At 45.1% G+C, this 13,809-nt stretch overlaps 1 protein-coding gene across 4 annotated transcripts in view; it reads left to right on the top strand.

The window, feature by feature from the left end:
- Positions 1-13,809, top strand: part of EPAS1 (endothelial PAS domain protein 1) — an 82,059-nt gene that overhangs the window by 40,755 nt on the left and 27,495 nt on the right. For 2 of the 4 annotated variants that reach the window (XM_039887257.1, XM_039887255.1), the window contains exons 1-4: positions 2,739-2,821; positions 5,033-5,223; positions 12,050-12,201; positions 12,631-12,715. In XM_039887257.1, coding sequence (XP_039743191.1) covers positions 2,754-2,821; positions 5,033-5,223; positions 12,050-12,201; positions 12,631-12,715 — 496 coding nt within the window. In that variant the 5' untranslated portion in view covers positions 2,739-2,753. Of the gene's footprint in view, positions 1-2,738; positions 2,822-5,032; positions 5,224-12,049; positions 12,202-12,630; positions 12,716-13,809 lie in introns of those variants that run through there. The other 2 variants (XM_039887258.1, XM_039887256.1) reach the window with 1 other exon arrangement.

The following is a 13,809-nucleotide window of genomic DNA, read 5'->3' as shown; positions in this document are numbered from 1 at the left end:
CCTTAGTTGGAATCCAGTGTTTCAGACTTTGAGTTTCCAACTAGGAGAGACAAAGTATAAATTTGTATATATTAAGATGCCAAAAAAAAAAAAAGAAAGAAAGAAAGAAAAAGAAACTGCTTGTTCTCCAACTGCAGCATGGAGAGATACGTACAGGCAGGTTGGACCCACAGCTTTTATGAGGCACTGTGGAGTCTCCTGCTAACAGCACACCACCCCACCGACCAGCCCTGCAGTGATGAGGGCAGCCTCCTGCTAAAGCCCATAGCACTGATTCCCCTTCTTCCTACCCACACTTCATGTGAACCCAGATATTAGTTCTTACTCCTACTCTTAAGGTTCCTGGTCTTTTCCCAAGGGGAGCGGATGCTCACTTAAGAACAGAATGTCCTCACCCACCATGGAATCTTGGTGTCATGGTCTCTTCCAAATCTTAACCCTCCTCTTCATCCTGTCTTGTATATGAACATCCAGTTTGTAGGAAAGTATAACACAGCACTGGCCATGTCTAAGTCATTCAGTAAGTTTCCTTGCTGCCAGTGGAGAAACCTTTGTTCTTGGACCCAGAAGAACTCGGTTTGAGACAATGTCTTTTAGCAAATTACTTAATCTCTCTAAATCTCCACTTCTTCACCTATTAAACGAAGATAAAAGTTCCTATCTCTCGGTGTTGCTGTGAGACTTGCATAATACATGTGGAGGGGAAAAGTGCCCTCAAACACCATAAGGGTATTGTTATTTGTCCTTCTAGGATCCGCTGAAATCCTGCCTCCCTGAGTAGCCTTCCCTACCTTGTTTGCTCACACACACCAGCTCATTTCTTAACCACCTATAATGTTCATTGCCTGTACTTATTTCTATGGTTAATAGAAAGTTATTAAGCCAAGTTATTGGCTTATTAACTAGATGCATTCTCCTTGAGAACAAGGAATGTATGCCTTATCTACTCAAAATAAATAAATATATATATATATATTTTTTTTTTTTTTTTTACAAGAAACTGGAGAATTCTAACATGCCATATCTAGAATTGTCATTTCAAAAATCTGGTCTATTGCAGTTAATTCTAGAACCCATCTAGAGAGAGAAAATAAAATGCAAGTATTTTAAGAAAATGAAGCCTCATTGACCTAAGAAGTTTCAGCAACATGACACAAAGAGCTGGTCTCGATCAACATGACTGCAAATACACCCCTAGCCCTGAGACAGCATCGATTTGGCGATAAAGAATGGCTATTATGGCCAAAGTCTGAATGTGACTAATCCTCGGATTAGCCAGATAATGGGATCATTATTATCAGTCACAACAGTTTTCATCTGTGGAGTGCTTTCTAGTACAGGCATACCTCAGAGATATTGTGGGTTCAGTTCCAGAGCATCGCAATAAAGTGAGTCGTAATCTTTTTGCCGGTGGAGGGTCTTACCGTCCTTTTGTAAAAAATGCAACATCTATGAAGCTCAGTAAAGCTAAGCTCAATAAAGTGAGGTATGCCTGTACTTCCAGCCCATCTACACTCATCTCATTTGATTCTGACAAATAAGACATGAGATCTCTCTCATCTTACAGCTGAGGCTACCAGGGCACAAAGAATGCATTTTCTTGTCCAAAATCAAATAGCTAGATAGTCTTGTGGCCAATACATTAAAACATCAGTCCTAACTTCTAGTTTCCTGTTCTATTTAAGAGACCTAACCTGGGATGGGTGGTATGAGGAAGTGGGCTGTACGTGCATCAGTGGGCTTAGGGAGGTCTTACCTTCACACTTGGCGTTACTTATACCTGTTCTTCAGTGTTGGTAATTAAATCATGACAGTGTTCCACATTTTTGTCTGATCTTCCAAGAGTCAACATTAGATATCTCTGGACTGTGTCAAGTTTAACTAGATAATCTAGTTAAAGTCCTGTTAGTCCTTAGAGTGCAACCGTAAAAACGAGGTAGCTAAAAGGGAGCTCATGACGTTTAAACCAAGAGGTTGTGTGAGATTCTCAATCTTTTTCTAAATGTTAAGATGTTGCTGTTTTTTTATTTCTTGCTAGAACCACTATCTCTTATCATTAAGCATTGACCTAGGAGGAGATGGTTTCTAGCCCCAACTCTGCTACTAATTAGCAGGATTGCCCTTGGTAAACCACTTAACAGGGTTGGGGCTCAGTTTCTGTGAAATGGGGACAGCAGCAATGCCTGCCTTGCTCCTCTCACATGTAGTTTGTGAGGATGGAATTAAATAGAGAGCATCCACATTTCTCAGGACTTCTAAGTGTCTGCTCAATAACTGTAAAATCTCCAAGAGCTTATACAGGCATTTGCTTTGTGATCTTGGGCAAATTACTATTATGTCTGAGCTTCAGATTCCACATCTGTAAATTGTGTTGACAATACCCACCATATTGTGTTCTTAGCAGAATTATAATGAGGTAATAACATGGAAGGTTCTTGGTACAGTGCCAGGCACAAAAGTAGGTATCAATAAACATTTGTGTGGTCCAGGAAACATGGTAGGACCCAAATGTCAATCACCGTTGCCAGAGTACCGGCTCCAGACTGCCTTTCCCCCTCCTGGTTCTCTCTGTCTTGTCTGCTCTTCCACTCTAAGGAAGGGGCAATATAGCAAAGGGAAGCTCTGTGCATGTTGGTGTTAATGTCATAGCCTGTATCGGGGACTTCTACCTCAGCATGGCTTCTCTAGATGCCCCTCATAACTGATCATGTGTTGATGCTTTTGTCAGGGAATGAAAAGGTTGGTGCTGGAGAATGGAATCCAACATCTTAAAGATGCTGGCCCTCCTTTACCTGGCTCCCATGACACACAGGCATGATGGGTAAAGTTTTAATGTCTTATCTGCTTCCTACCCTTCTTTCCTACCCTTCTTTCCTGTGCCAAGATGCCTGCAAACCTTGAATAATTGCATTTGCTCCATGATCAGAGGTCAGGATTAAGATGAAAATGGGAGGGACAGAGATACAAAGTATCACTAAAGGTCTAGGGCAAAAGCAACATGATCCTGAGGGCAGGCCTGAGAGGGTAGGGATGGCTGAGGTGCCGGGCAGAGGGTTCTAGGAATTGGAAGTCAGGGACAGAGGAGGGAACAGGGATTAGTTAAAGGAAACAGAACAGAGAGATAGGACAAGAAAAGTAATTTCATCCATTTCATAATTTTTCTGAAGGTTCTTCTTGACCATCAGCTATTGGACATTCTTCCTGCAGTCTGAGTGTATGGTGCTCAGTCAATCCAGGGAGCTAGATGTTCTTTTTTTTTAAATGAAGCATGTCATAAAGTCAAAACAGTGTCTCTGCCCTAAATCTTGAAGGGTTTGAGGGGCATGTCAGCATTCCATGAATCCCAAAATATTGATTATCTGTCCAGTTAATAGGCTACAAAGCCAAATAAAAGGAGCAGCAGCCCTGGTTTGTAAATCTCAGAAGGGAGAACCAAGACCATGAGCTGGAGCTGGTTGGATAAGGCCTTAAGAGCCATGAACTGCATTGGACACTTTAAAAAAATGAAACTTCTTTACTAACCATGCAATATAAGTTATTTATATAAAAATAAAATACAGATAAGCATGAAGAAAAACACACATAACATCACCACCCTGAAACTGATAACATTTTTATGTATAGAGAGACAGGACAGTTACCCATGGTTAAGAGCCTGGACCTGGGGCTGGGCCACCTGCCTGGTGCAAAGTCCCACTTCATTTATCTGCTGAAAGGCTGCAGGTAAATTAGCCTCTATGGACCCATTTCCTCATCTGTAAATTAGGGATAATAATAATAACTGTCTCCAAGGGTAGTTGTAAGAATTAAAGAAGCTAAATGGTAGTGCTTTAAATAGTACCTGGAATATATTAAGCACTGTATATGTGATAGCTGTAAGAATAATAGTTATTATATTTCTAGGCTTTTTCCTCTATAAAATATAAGAACAACTATATATAATATATTTCTATGAAAATCAGGCTGTTCTATACTCTTTTGTAATGTTTTTCATGTTCATTTGTTCATGGACAGATTTGTTATTAATATCAGCTAATATTGATTGAGTCCAGTTGGGATAGGCTTGTGCTAAAAATTTTACACAAATTATCATATTCAATACTCACAATAACTCTGTGGCGTATAAGTACTCTTATTACCATTTTCCAGGTGAGAAAACTGAGGCTAAGCAGTTTAAATAATTTGAATATAACAGAGCTAGCAAGTGAAAGAATTTCAATAGAGAGTGTGGCTTTTGAACTTGCCCATGTCAGAATGTAACACAGGCTTTGTAAAAAGATCCAAGATTTTGTTAAGACTTCCTGAAAGAGGCAAGTTTTGGTATATGTCATCTTCCTTCTGTCTTGCAAAGCAGAGAGAAATGAGCATGAGACAGGCTAGGAGCCTATCTTTCTAATCCTGATAGGATTAGAAAGAAAATGTGCGTGTGCTCACTCCTTTGTAACCCTTGGCAGGTGTGCACTTGGGGACACCAGAGTGATGGATGTCTGGCTGACAGTTCTTGGGCTCTAATGGCATTTTCGATTTGCACCATGGAAATCACTCTGATACTGAATGGGAGCTAAGGTCTAGTACTGTACTTAATTTTTCTAAGAGCGTTTAATCTAGAAAGAACCTTGAAGCCGTCTTTCATCTTCTTTTCCAGAGCCTTTGACACAGCCACTTGGGTCCCTGGCCTCAGTCACTCATATGTCCCTCCCATTACCGCACATTCACCTCAGTCCCCAGATAACCCAGGACCACGTCCAAGCTAGCGGATGAATTTAATTGGCAAGCCTTTGCTCAAACCATGTGAAGCCCTGTCCTGGACACTGTGGGCATACAGGAGGAAGGGCAGTTGAGAAGATAGACACACACACAACTGACAATATAAAGCAGGCTCTGTGTGGCTAGACAACCAGAGTGAGCCCGGATGGGTGTGTGAGAGAGTTTGGCTGTACCATGGGTTGGGAGGCCCTGGGGATGTCTTGATCAGGGATGCGATAGGATGACAGCGACGTTTTAGGCACTAAACTTTTCTCTCTCAATTTAGGAGTAGCTCAGAGAGGAGGAAGGAGAAGTCCCGGGATGCAGCGAGGTGCCGGCGAAGCAAGGAGACGGAGGTCTTCTACGAGCTGGCCCATGAGCTGCCCCTGCCTCACAGCGTGAGCTCCCACCTGGATAAGGCCTCCATCATGCGGCTGGCTATCAGCTTCCTGCGAACACACAAGCTCCTGTCCTCAGGTGAGGCTGGTGGACTCCCCCGGCTGGTGCGGATAGCCGCCTTACCAATGCGTCCCCACACGCAGGAGGCTCTGTTGTGCCATAGTTAGAAGGCTACTGGAAAGGTCTCCCCACCCAGGAACTCTCACTCTGCAAAACTTCCACCCGCAGAAACTGTCACTGGTGCTTTATTCCTTCCTGTTACACATCTTTACAGCAATGACCTTTATGATGAATACAGCCAAGGGCAAGGACAGGACCAAGGAAGCATCTGGGCACCTAGCGGCTGAGGAGAGAAGGAGCTGGGCGAACGGAGCAGCTTTGCTAGCCTCCCCGTTGCCACTCCACCTGGCCGTAAGACCCGCACTCCACCCCAGATTGAATCCTTAGGAAGTGTTCTAGTGCTTATCTTTCAGCTACCTCTCCAAAAGGGCAGAGGCGTGCCCATACAGTCTTTTCCCTCTTACTAGCCAGTTTGCCAGGCACATAATTTGGTGTCTCAGCTCTTGCTTTCCTTATCTGTAAAAAAGGATTAAAAATACTTATTGCACAGGGTGTCTGTGAAAATTAACCACGATCATGTCTTTAAGCACCTGACCCACCATACTCATTCACACCGGGGAGTATCTGATGGATAACAACCTCCTCACAGGACCAACTCATTCTCACCCCCCCGGTATCTCCATGAGTGTCAAGTTCACAAAACATTTTTTTTTTTTATTAGAGTTTACATTCTTCCAAAAACCATTTCCTGTTAGCCCTGACCAGAAAGAGGTAGCCTGAGTTTTCCAGTTTCAGATCCTATGGCTCGTTTTGTCTGTCAGTTTCATAAGGAAATTGGTCGGCAGATAGTGTCCCTCCCCCACTGGTCAGGGTGCCACAGGTGGGCAGCATCTGAGGTAGTGAGCTTGAGGAAGGCAGGCAGGAGGGGCAGGTTCTTTTCTGGATGGTTTCCAGTTTTCCCGAGTGAACTCGGTACCTTCAAGCCGGGTGGATCCTGCCATCCTGTTATGAAGTGGCTATTCTGGGAAAGAAACCCTGAGCAGAGGGGATCCAGTGTGAGGCCGGGAGGCCAGACCGGCATGTGCTATTCTGGGCCCTGGAGCACAGGAAGGATATGGGGGAAAGACTTTCAGAAAATAAGATGACAGCTCAGTGGGTCCAAGGGTTGGAGGCTTAACCCTGTATTGCAAGTCTAAAGAGTCTTAGAAAAGAGCAGAGAGGAGGGGGAGAACCAAAGGCAAAGACATGCTTTATAAATACTTTCAAAGGAACAATGCAGTCAGTGGCAGATTCGTCATCATACGTGCTACAGAGAGAGAGAACAATGGGCTGAAGTGTAAGAAAGACCTGGAGACACCATCTCAGGGCACATGTGTACTTCTTTCTTTTAAAGGGCTCATCTTCCTGGACAGGCGAGGGCAGTGTCTGGTAGTGTTGGAATCACCTTTATTTATACACAGAGTAGGCAGTGCGGGATTTAATGACTAAATGAAGACCCCTCCCCTACACCCAGAAACATCTCCTCTACTTCCCTGTTATAGTATTGAAATTTTATTCTTAGACGTTGATTTCTTTGGGTTAATCATCGCTTCCTTCTACCACCACCCCCATCCCTCCACCAACAGAGAGCCCTGGAAGGGGTAATACCTCAATCCTGGGTTACCTCTCTGAGTGAATTTGGACTTGCAGAACATTTCATAGATGATGGATGAGAAGTGAGGCACAGAAAAGTTAAAGTCCGAAATCACATATGTAGCACATGGGGAATCTGCACCAGGAGTTCAAGTCCTTTGAATCTTTGTCCATGGGAAAGACAGACACAAGAAGGCAGGAGCGTCTGCAAACCCGGTCAGGCGAAGATGCTGCTAAGGGCTGGTCGTGTGAGGAAGGCGGCAGGGTAACCAAAGTTAAACAGATCACCTAGGGGCTGGCCTCGAGCAGTGGGAAAGGGAGAAGGTCCTCCCACAATCAGTGAGATGTTTCTATCCTTTCTCTCGATGCAAGGTCTTGTTTCCCATGCTCTCCAACACATAAGCCCGGTCTTCCCTCTCAGTGGTTCAGAGGTTGGCTTTGAGAGGACCATGAATCAGAGGCCGGGCCTCTGAGCACGTCTGCTTGCATGTGTGCTGACGTGAACCCTCTGTGCGCCAGATACACCCAGAGAGATAGGATTAGAGTGTCCACAGACATCACACATCCCCACTCAGGAGCTGTTGCAAATTGTGGACACTAACTGCCTGCCCTCTGGCTAAACTCAGCCTCAGACCAACCAGAGTCCTCAGCATGTCAGCTCTGGTCCTCTCTGTTTCAAGGAAAGAAATGACAGAAAAGGATAAAAAGTGTCTACATTTCACATGTGGTCATGGTGTCCTTGAAGGAGCAGTTCTCATAAAAGAAGCATCGCCTGGGGGGAGGAGGAGCCAGAAGGCTTTCAGCACCCTCTTTTCCTACACTCCCTTCCAGGCTCCCTCCACGCATCCTCTCAACCAACTGTCGAAACCGTCTTCAGGAATTAAATGGGAGACAGAACTCTTTTCTTTTCTAACTATATTTTGCTTTTTCAACGCATACGACTCAATTAAAAAGAATACGCAAGTTGTGGACAAATAGACCTTGTGTTGGAACCTCAGTCTGGCTGCCTTTCTTCACGGCAACTTCGTGAAAATCTCTTCTGTCTTTGAGCTTGATTTTCCTCATCTGCACAAAGGAGCTAACAGTACTTACCCTGGGATGCTATTTGAGGACTGAAATAACAGAAGTAAAAGCCCTTATCCTCTTGCCTGCCACATATTAGGCTCTCGATAAGTTATAACTGAGAAATCAAAATTATTATGAACAAATAGAGTAAATTCATCTATAAGTATATATAAATAAGATATATAATAAGCATACAATTCTCTTACCCACCTTTCAGCAATTTCTATCAAAATGCAGTTGCCAAGCTTTTCCAAGTCAAAACAGGCTCGTTACTGAAACATTTCTAACAAAGGTGAGCACTGATGTTGGCTCATTTTATAATAGGAAATAGCTGGTTGCATACCTCAGAGTTCAAAAGGCTAAAAAAGACCAGGTTTTGCTTTAGAAAAGTTTCTTCTTTACTTAGTAACACGTTTCCCTTTGATTTTCACAGTAGGCTGTTCTGTGTGGGAATGTTGGAGAGGAAACCTCAACGCTAAGAAATTCAGGCTAGGAGTCTAGGCTGCCGATTGAGATTCGTATCACAGGAAGCAAACTGAAACAATAGCTTTATGATATTAGCTTCCACGCTGGGCCGAGAACAGAACACACTCTGACGGGAACATTGGTGGAAATACCACTCGATTGTCTTAAATCCTCTTTCAAGATGAGCCCCACAAACCGTGACCAAATGAGGGTCACTCCTGCATTCGAAGGGCATTCAACAGCAGTGAATATGCAAAATTGGCTTTTCACCATAAAATGGATTTTTGACTTTTCTACACTCATACATGGTAAAAATCAAATTAATTTCACATAGGAGCCGCAGGTTAACGTGAAGCAAGCTTTCTAAGAGAAACGTCGGGTTTATTATTGAGTCATTGGATTTGCTTAGTGAAGACATCAGTCTTAATAAGAAATTATGATTTCCCGATCTCTGGACTACTAAGAGAAAGATATTAAAATATGGGACAAATGATTTTAAAGTTTTTACTGTGACTTTTTCATGCAGGAAAAGTGGAACCAAAGTAGAGAAATTGTGGAAGCAGATGTGGTTTCTGGTGCCTTATGTACCACTTTCAGACTTGCCTAGGTTTTCATCCCTTGCCTCACCCACCCTCCAAACCAAGGTCTTTTTCTGTCCTTTTTGGAGAAGCGCTGATAAACTAATTCATGCTAGCATGTTAATGGCTAAGAGCAGCTAATAATCTCATGTAGAGATGCTGGCCTTTTTCACATCATTCCCTTAACTTAAACCAAAGAAAGATCTAGTCAATCAGTAGATATTTACTAACCTTAGCCCTGTGCTACAGCTTATGAAGGTTAATACAGAGAGGTAAGACAGGATAGTAAGTTATGTAAAGAACAAAGGAATGAATCTCTGATAGTGGACTTTCGAGGCCCTTTGGATGCCAGCAACATCAGGTAAACTCAGTGCCTTCTGCTAAAGATGTGAGGGTAGCCCAAGTGGAGTTTAAAGGTATGGCTAATGATCCAGTAAGTGATCGAAAAGTAATTTCCTCGTGGCTTGACTGGCACTGCTCTTGTAATCAGTACACCCAGGAATGGGGGCAGGGGGTGTCCATGGCTCCGGGATCACTGGAGGGGAGGAATCCATTTAAAAGGAAAGCCCCTGCGATGATAACTAAGTGACGACTGTCTGCAGATCACATCTGAACTAGGAAGATCACAGCAGAATGGTTTTAAGAACAGTCAAAGCAGTCCTGGAACCTCTCAGATTAAAGAACAAGAGAAATGACCCTGGTGGACTAAAAATGCATCCTCACCAGCAGCAGCACCTTGTGACAGCCTGGTCTCAGGGACCCCGTCAAGAGTGCCCTGCCACCCTGCCCACTCATGCCAGATGCCCAGCTCCTGCTGCCCATGGAGTCCCACCCCAAAGGGTGGTGCTGCCTGAAGGAAATGAGCAGTGCTCCGGAAAAAGTGCTCCGAAACCTCAGCCGGCGCATATCCTGACTGTGGGGAGTCATCAAAGCCTGTTTACAGGGGCTATTTTTAGCATTAAAGGATCCTGTGCTCCCCCGGCTGAGCAGGGCTGAGCAGGCTTCATCTCAGCAGAGTGCCTCTGATTCTAGTGACCTGCCCCTCTTGTTTCGGGTCAGACCCCAAAGGACCCTATGAAGCCGAGAATCCACAGCAATTTAAAGACTCCTGTTGGCAGCTTACTGAGCACCTACTGTGGGTTCCTCTTTGTTGGGCACCAAGAGTTTCTCTCCCTTATTGTATAAGCTTACGGCAGTTTGTCTTCACCAGCAGCAGAGTCCTGGAGGCAAAGGATTTTGCTCTTACACCTCTCGGTAACTGTGATTCTCCCTAGGACAGGACTGAGCACAGAGTAACATTTGTTCACAGATTTCTGATTTCCTGCTTTGTGCCTTGCACAGGGCAGACACATAGTAGGGCCGCAATAACTGCATAGCTAATAAGTACATTTTTCAAGTGCCTAACACTGAGTGGGAGATGAACGATACGTTAGGGAAGACACAGTGTTCACGGGAAAGAGCAGGAAAAAACGCAGAGCAGTCTTCAGCGAGGCGGGGTTAGGGGGTGATGCGCATGAGCCCCTGGCCCCTTGTGTGAAGGTCTGACTCCATCCCATGGTTTTCACCTTCAGTTCCAAGCTTACAGTGAGTTGGCCAGACTCCTTCAGAAGCCTCCAGGAGGATGAGCAGGTGCTGTGGGAGCAAATAGCTCCATAGAGGAAGGAGGCCTGGCTGCCCCAGGGTCCTTGGGAGCCGGCCCCGCCAGCTTCCTGATCCTCCAGCCATTGTGACTTTAGTTCCAAGATGTTCTGTTTCCATTTGTGCTCCCCCCCAAGCACCCCTCTTCCTCCCAGAGGCCAGCTGGCCAGCTGCTGCAGCCAATTTCGCCACCTCCTGGAAGCAAGTGTACTGGGCACGGATGGAAACAAGTTTAGCTGTGTCGGAACTGTTAAAAACAGGAAATTTTAAGCAGAACTATTTCCTCTGGGCCTAGTTAACCCAAATAAGGTTGTCTTGGGATTACTCCAGATTTTGAAGTCAGTGTTGCCACTGAGATCAAAGAAATTGGAGAGAAAAAATCTTCTTCGCAGGCCACAGATAACGGAGCTGGCCTCTGCCATCTGGAGTAGGTGGTCACCTATCTGATGTGATTTAAATGGTACTGAAAACCTCTCCTCACCCATCCTCAGAAAAAGTCACCACCTGCCAGAATAGGCTGATTTTCCCATCATTGGGGTCATCCATAGGAACTTGAATTAGGGTGGTTATTTTAAACCTGTGGTCCTAGGGCCAGCAGCCTTGACATCACCTGGGAATTTGTTAGAAAAGCAGATTCTCAGCCCTCACTTTAGAGCTAACCAATCAGGACCTCTGCAGATGGGCCCATCTAGGGCCAGCTTCCTGGGTGTGTGGCTTGTGTAGTGCCACAGAGTTTACAATTAGAAGCACCCTGGGCCTGGTTTAATTTTTCAACAAGAGGTCCCACAGTTTTACTTTGCACTGAGCCCTGCAAATTATATAGCAGTCCTGGGCCCAGAAATCCTTGTCTTAGCAAGCCCACCAGGTGATTCTGGTGCATGCTGAAATTTGAAAGCACTGAGTTAAGTCATTGTCCCTCCTAAAGCCTCTGTTTAAATGCAGATGTTAAGTGAGAGCCCTAACGTTGTCAGAGGCATCATCTCACCTGGATGTTGGTTCGTTATCATCCATTCAGCTGACTAGTACTTGGCAGACACCCTAAACAGGGATCGAGTGTGGGTGTGGGTATGTGTGTGGTATATGGACATAAGGCCGGCCACCTGAACCAGGGTATGAAGAGGAAAGAATTTCCCTTCTTTTGTTACTTTTCTAGAGAGAATACCACCAGGATACTAGTCTGTACAGCCCAACTCTTGACTCTAAAAGCTGGCCTGTCCTTGTACAGGCTTGCTCTATTCCTCTGCAGAAATAGCATCATCTGTGATTCTGGCACATTCATTGATCCTGTGTGCTCATCCTATGTCCACTGCTTGGGCATGTGGCAGACACTTAGGTGACTGGCAGTGTGCATTTCCAAAAAAGTCCACTTGATGCCTTTGTACCATTCCGGCAGACACCTGTCAATGCCAATTGCATCTGTTTAACACTGCATTCATGCAAGCCATCCAACCGTCCTGTCTTTCCAGTTTGCTCTGAAAATGAGTCTGAAGCTGAGGCTGACCAGCAGATGGATAACCTATACCTGAAGGCCTTGGAGGGTTTCATTGCTGTGGTGACCCAAGATGGCGACATGATCTTTCTGTCAGAAAACATCAGCAAGTTCATGGGACTCACACAGGTGACATGCTTCTCTGGCTCTTTCAAAAAGGGAAACATTACCTTTTGGGGTAGAAATTAGTGGGGGACTCTGATAACATCCCTCCTGACCTCTCCCGGCACATACCTACCCTGCCCCCTCTCCAATCTCAGGCCACAAGCCTCAAGAACACACAGCCCCTGGCATTCAGCTTGGCATTGCCGATGGTCATCCTGGTGGATAGCTCTGCTGACTAGATTAACAGGCCAACCCTTGTGAATCCAGTTTCTGTCACCAATGGCAGTCCTCAGTTACATCCATATGTCTGAGGACCTAAGACTAGATTGGGAATGTGAGAAGAACTGATTCTGTTTCCTCCCTAGTGCCAAATCTAGAAGTGGCTCAGCTGCTTCTTGGAATCTTCTACTTCCTTGTTAGGAATAATGAAGCCTAACCTTGTTTCTGAAACAGGTGGAACTAACAGGACACAGTATCTTTGACTTTACTCATCCCTGTGACCACGAGGAGATCCGTGAGAACCTGAGTCTCAAAAATGGTAAAGTAGTCTTTATTGTGTGTTTCCTTCCTTCTTGTGCCACCTGGTAGGGGATCTGTATTTCCTTTGCATACAAATGCAGGAGCGATGGATCATGAATATCATGATCCAGAAAAAACTGACATCCCTCAAAAAAAAATCCAGCAGAGCCTAAGAGGTGAGATCAAGGGCACAGAGAGGACCTAGTACTCTTAAACATCTCCTCTGGCCCTGCTTGGTGTCCAACATCATGCTATTAAGGCACTCATTTAGGTTAGGACACTGTCTCCGGGAGGTTACATCACTTGAGAATTCGGCACCTTTGCCAAATGACACCACCCAAACCAATAAACTCATCTGTATCAAAGTGTTCATGAGAACTGTTGCATCTGTCTATTGCTGTGTAACAAACCACCCAAAATGTAAAGGTTTTAAGCAATCATTTTATTACCTCTCACAATGCTGCGGGTTCTGTGAGTGGTTCTTTTGCTTCATGTCATGTCAGCTGTGCTGCCATCATCTGGGGACAGAACCAGGTGAGATGACCAAGGTGCTCATCCACATCCCTGGAACCTTGTGGCTAGAGTCTTGGGCTCAGCTAGGATGCTGGACAGTAGGACCTCTGCCTCACTCCATGGAGTCTGAGAGCCTCTCTCTCTTCCCTTCTTACATGGCAGCTCAGAGCTCCCAAAAATACAAAAGTGGAGGCTGCCAGCCCTTCCCAAGGCTTAGTGCTGAAACTGGCACAGCATCGCTCTGCCCTATTCTGTTGGAGGGAACAGCCCCCGTTCAGTGTGGAGGGAACTACACACACTGTGATTTTCAGATGTGGCTCACTGGGGCCGCCTTTAGAGACTAGCTACCTCAAGAGCCAAGAACTAAATCTGGTCCCCTGGCGGAGACATAGGACAGGTCGTTTTGGATGGAGAAGACATGTAAAAGGTCTAATGTAGTGTACCCTACCTGTGAGGGCATCCAGTAGATACTGGTGGATGAGAGGGTCCATAAAAGCTGAAAGTACTTTGTAATGATAGTGGAGTTGCTGCTTCACCTCATGTAACTGTGGACATTCAAGCATAGGGATGAATGGGGATATTGCCAAGAGGATTGAGGCT

This window comes from Pteropus medius, unplaced genomic scaffold, assembly GCF_902729225.1.
Source record: "Pteropus medius unplaced genomic scaffold, Ma_sr-lr_union100, whole genome shotgun sequence".
Classification (NCBI taxonomy): Eukaryota; Metazoa; Chordata; class Mammalia; order Chiroptera; family Pteropodidae; genus Pteropus; species Pteropus medius.
This window is presented reverse-complemented; position numbering and strand designations above follow the sequence as displayed.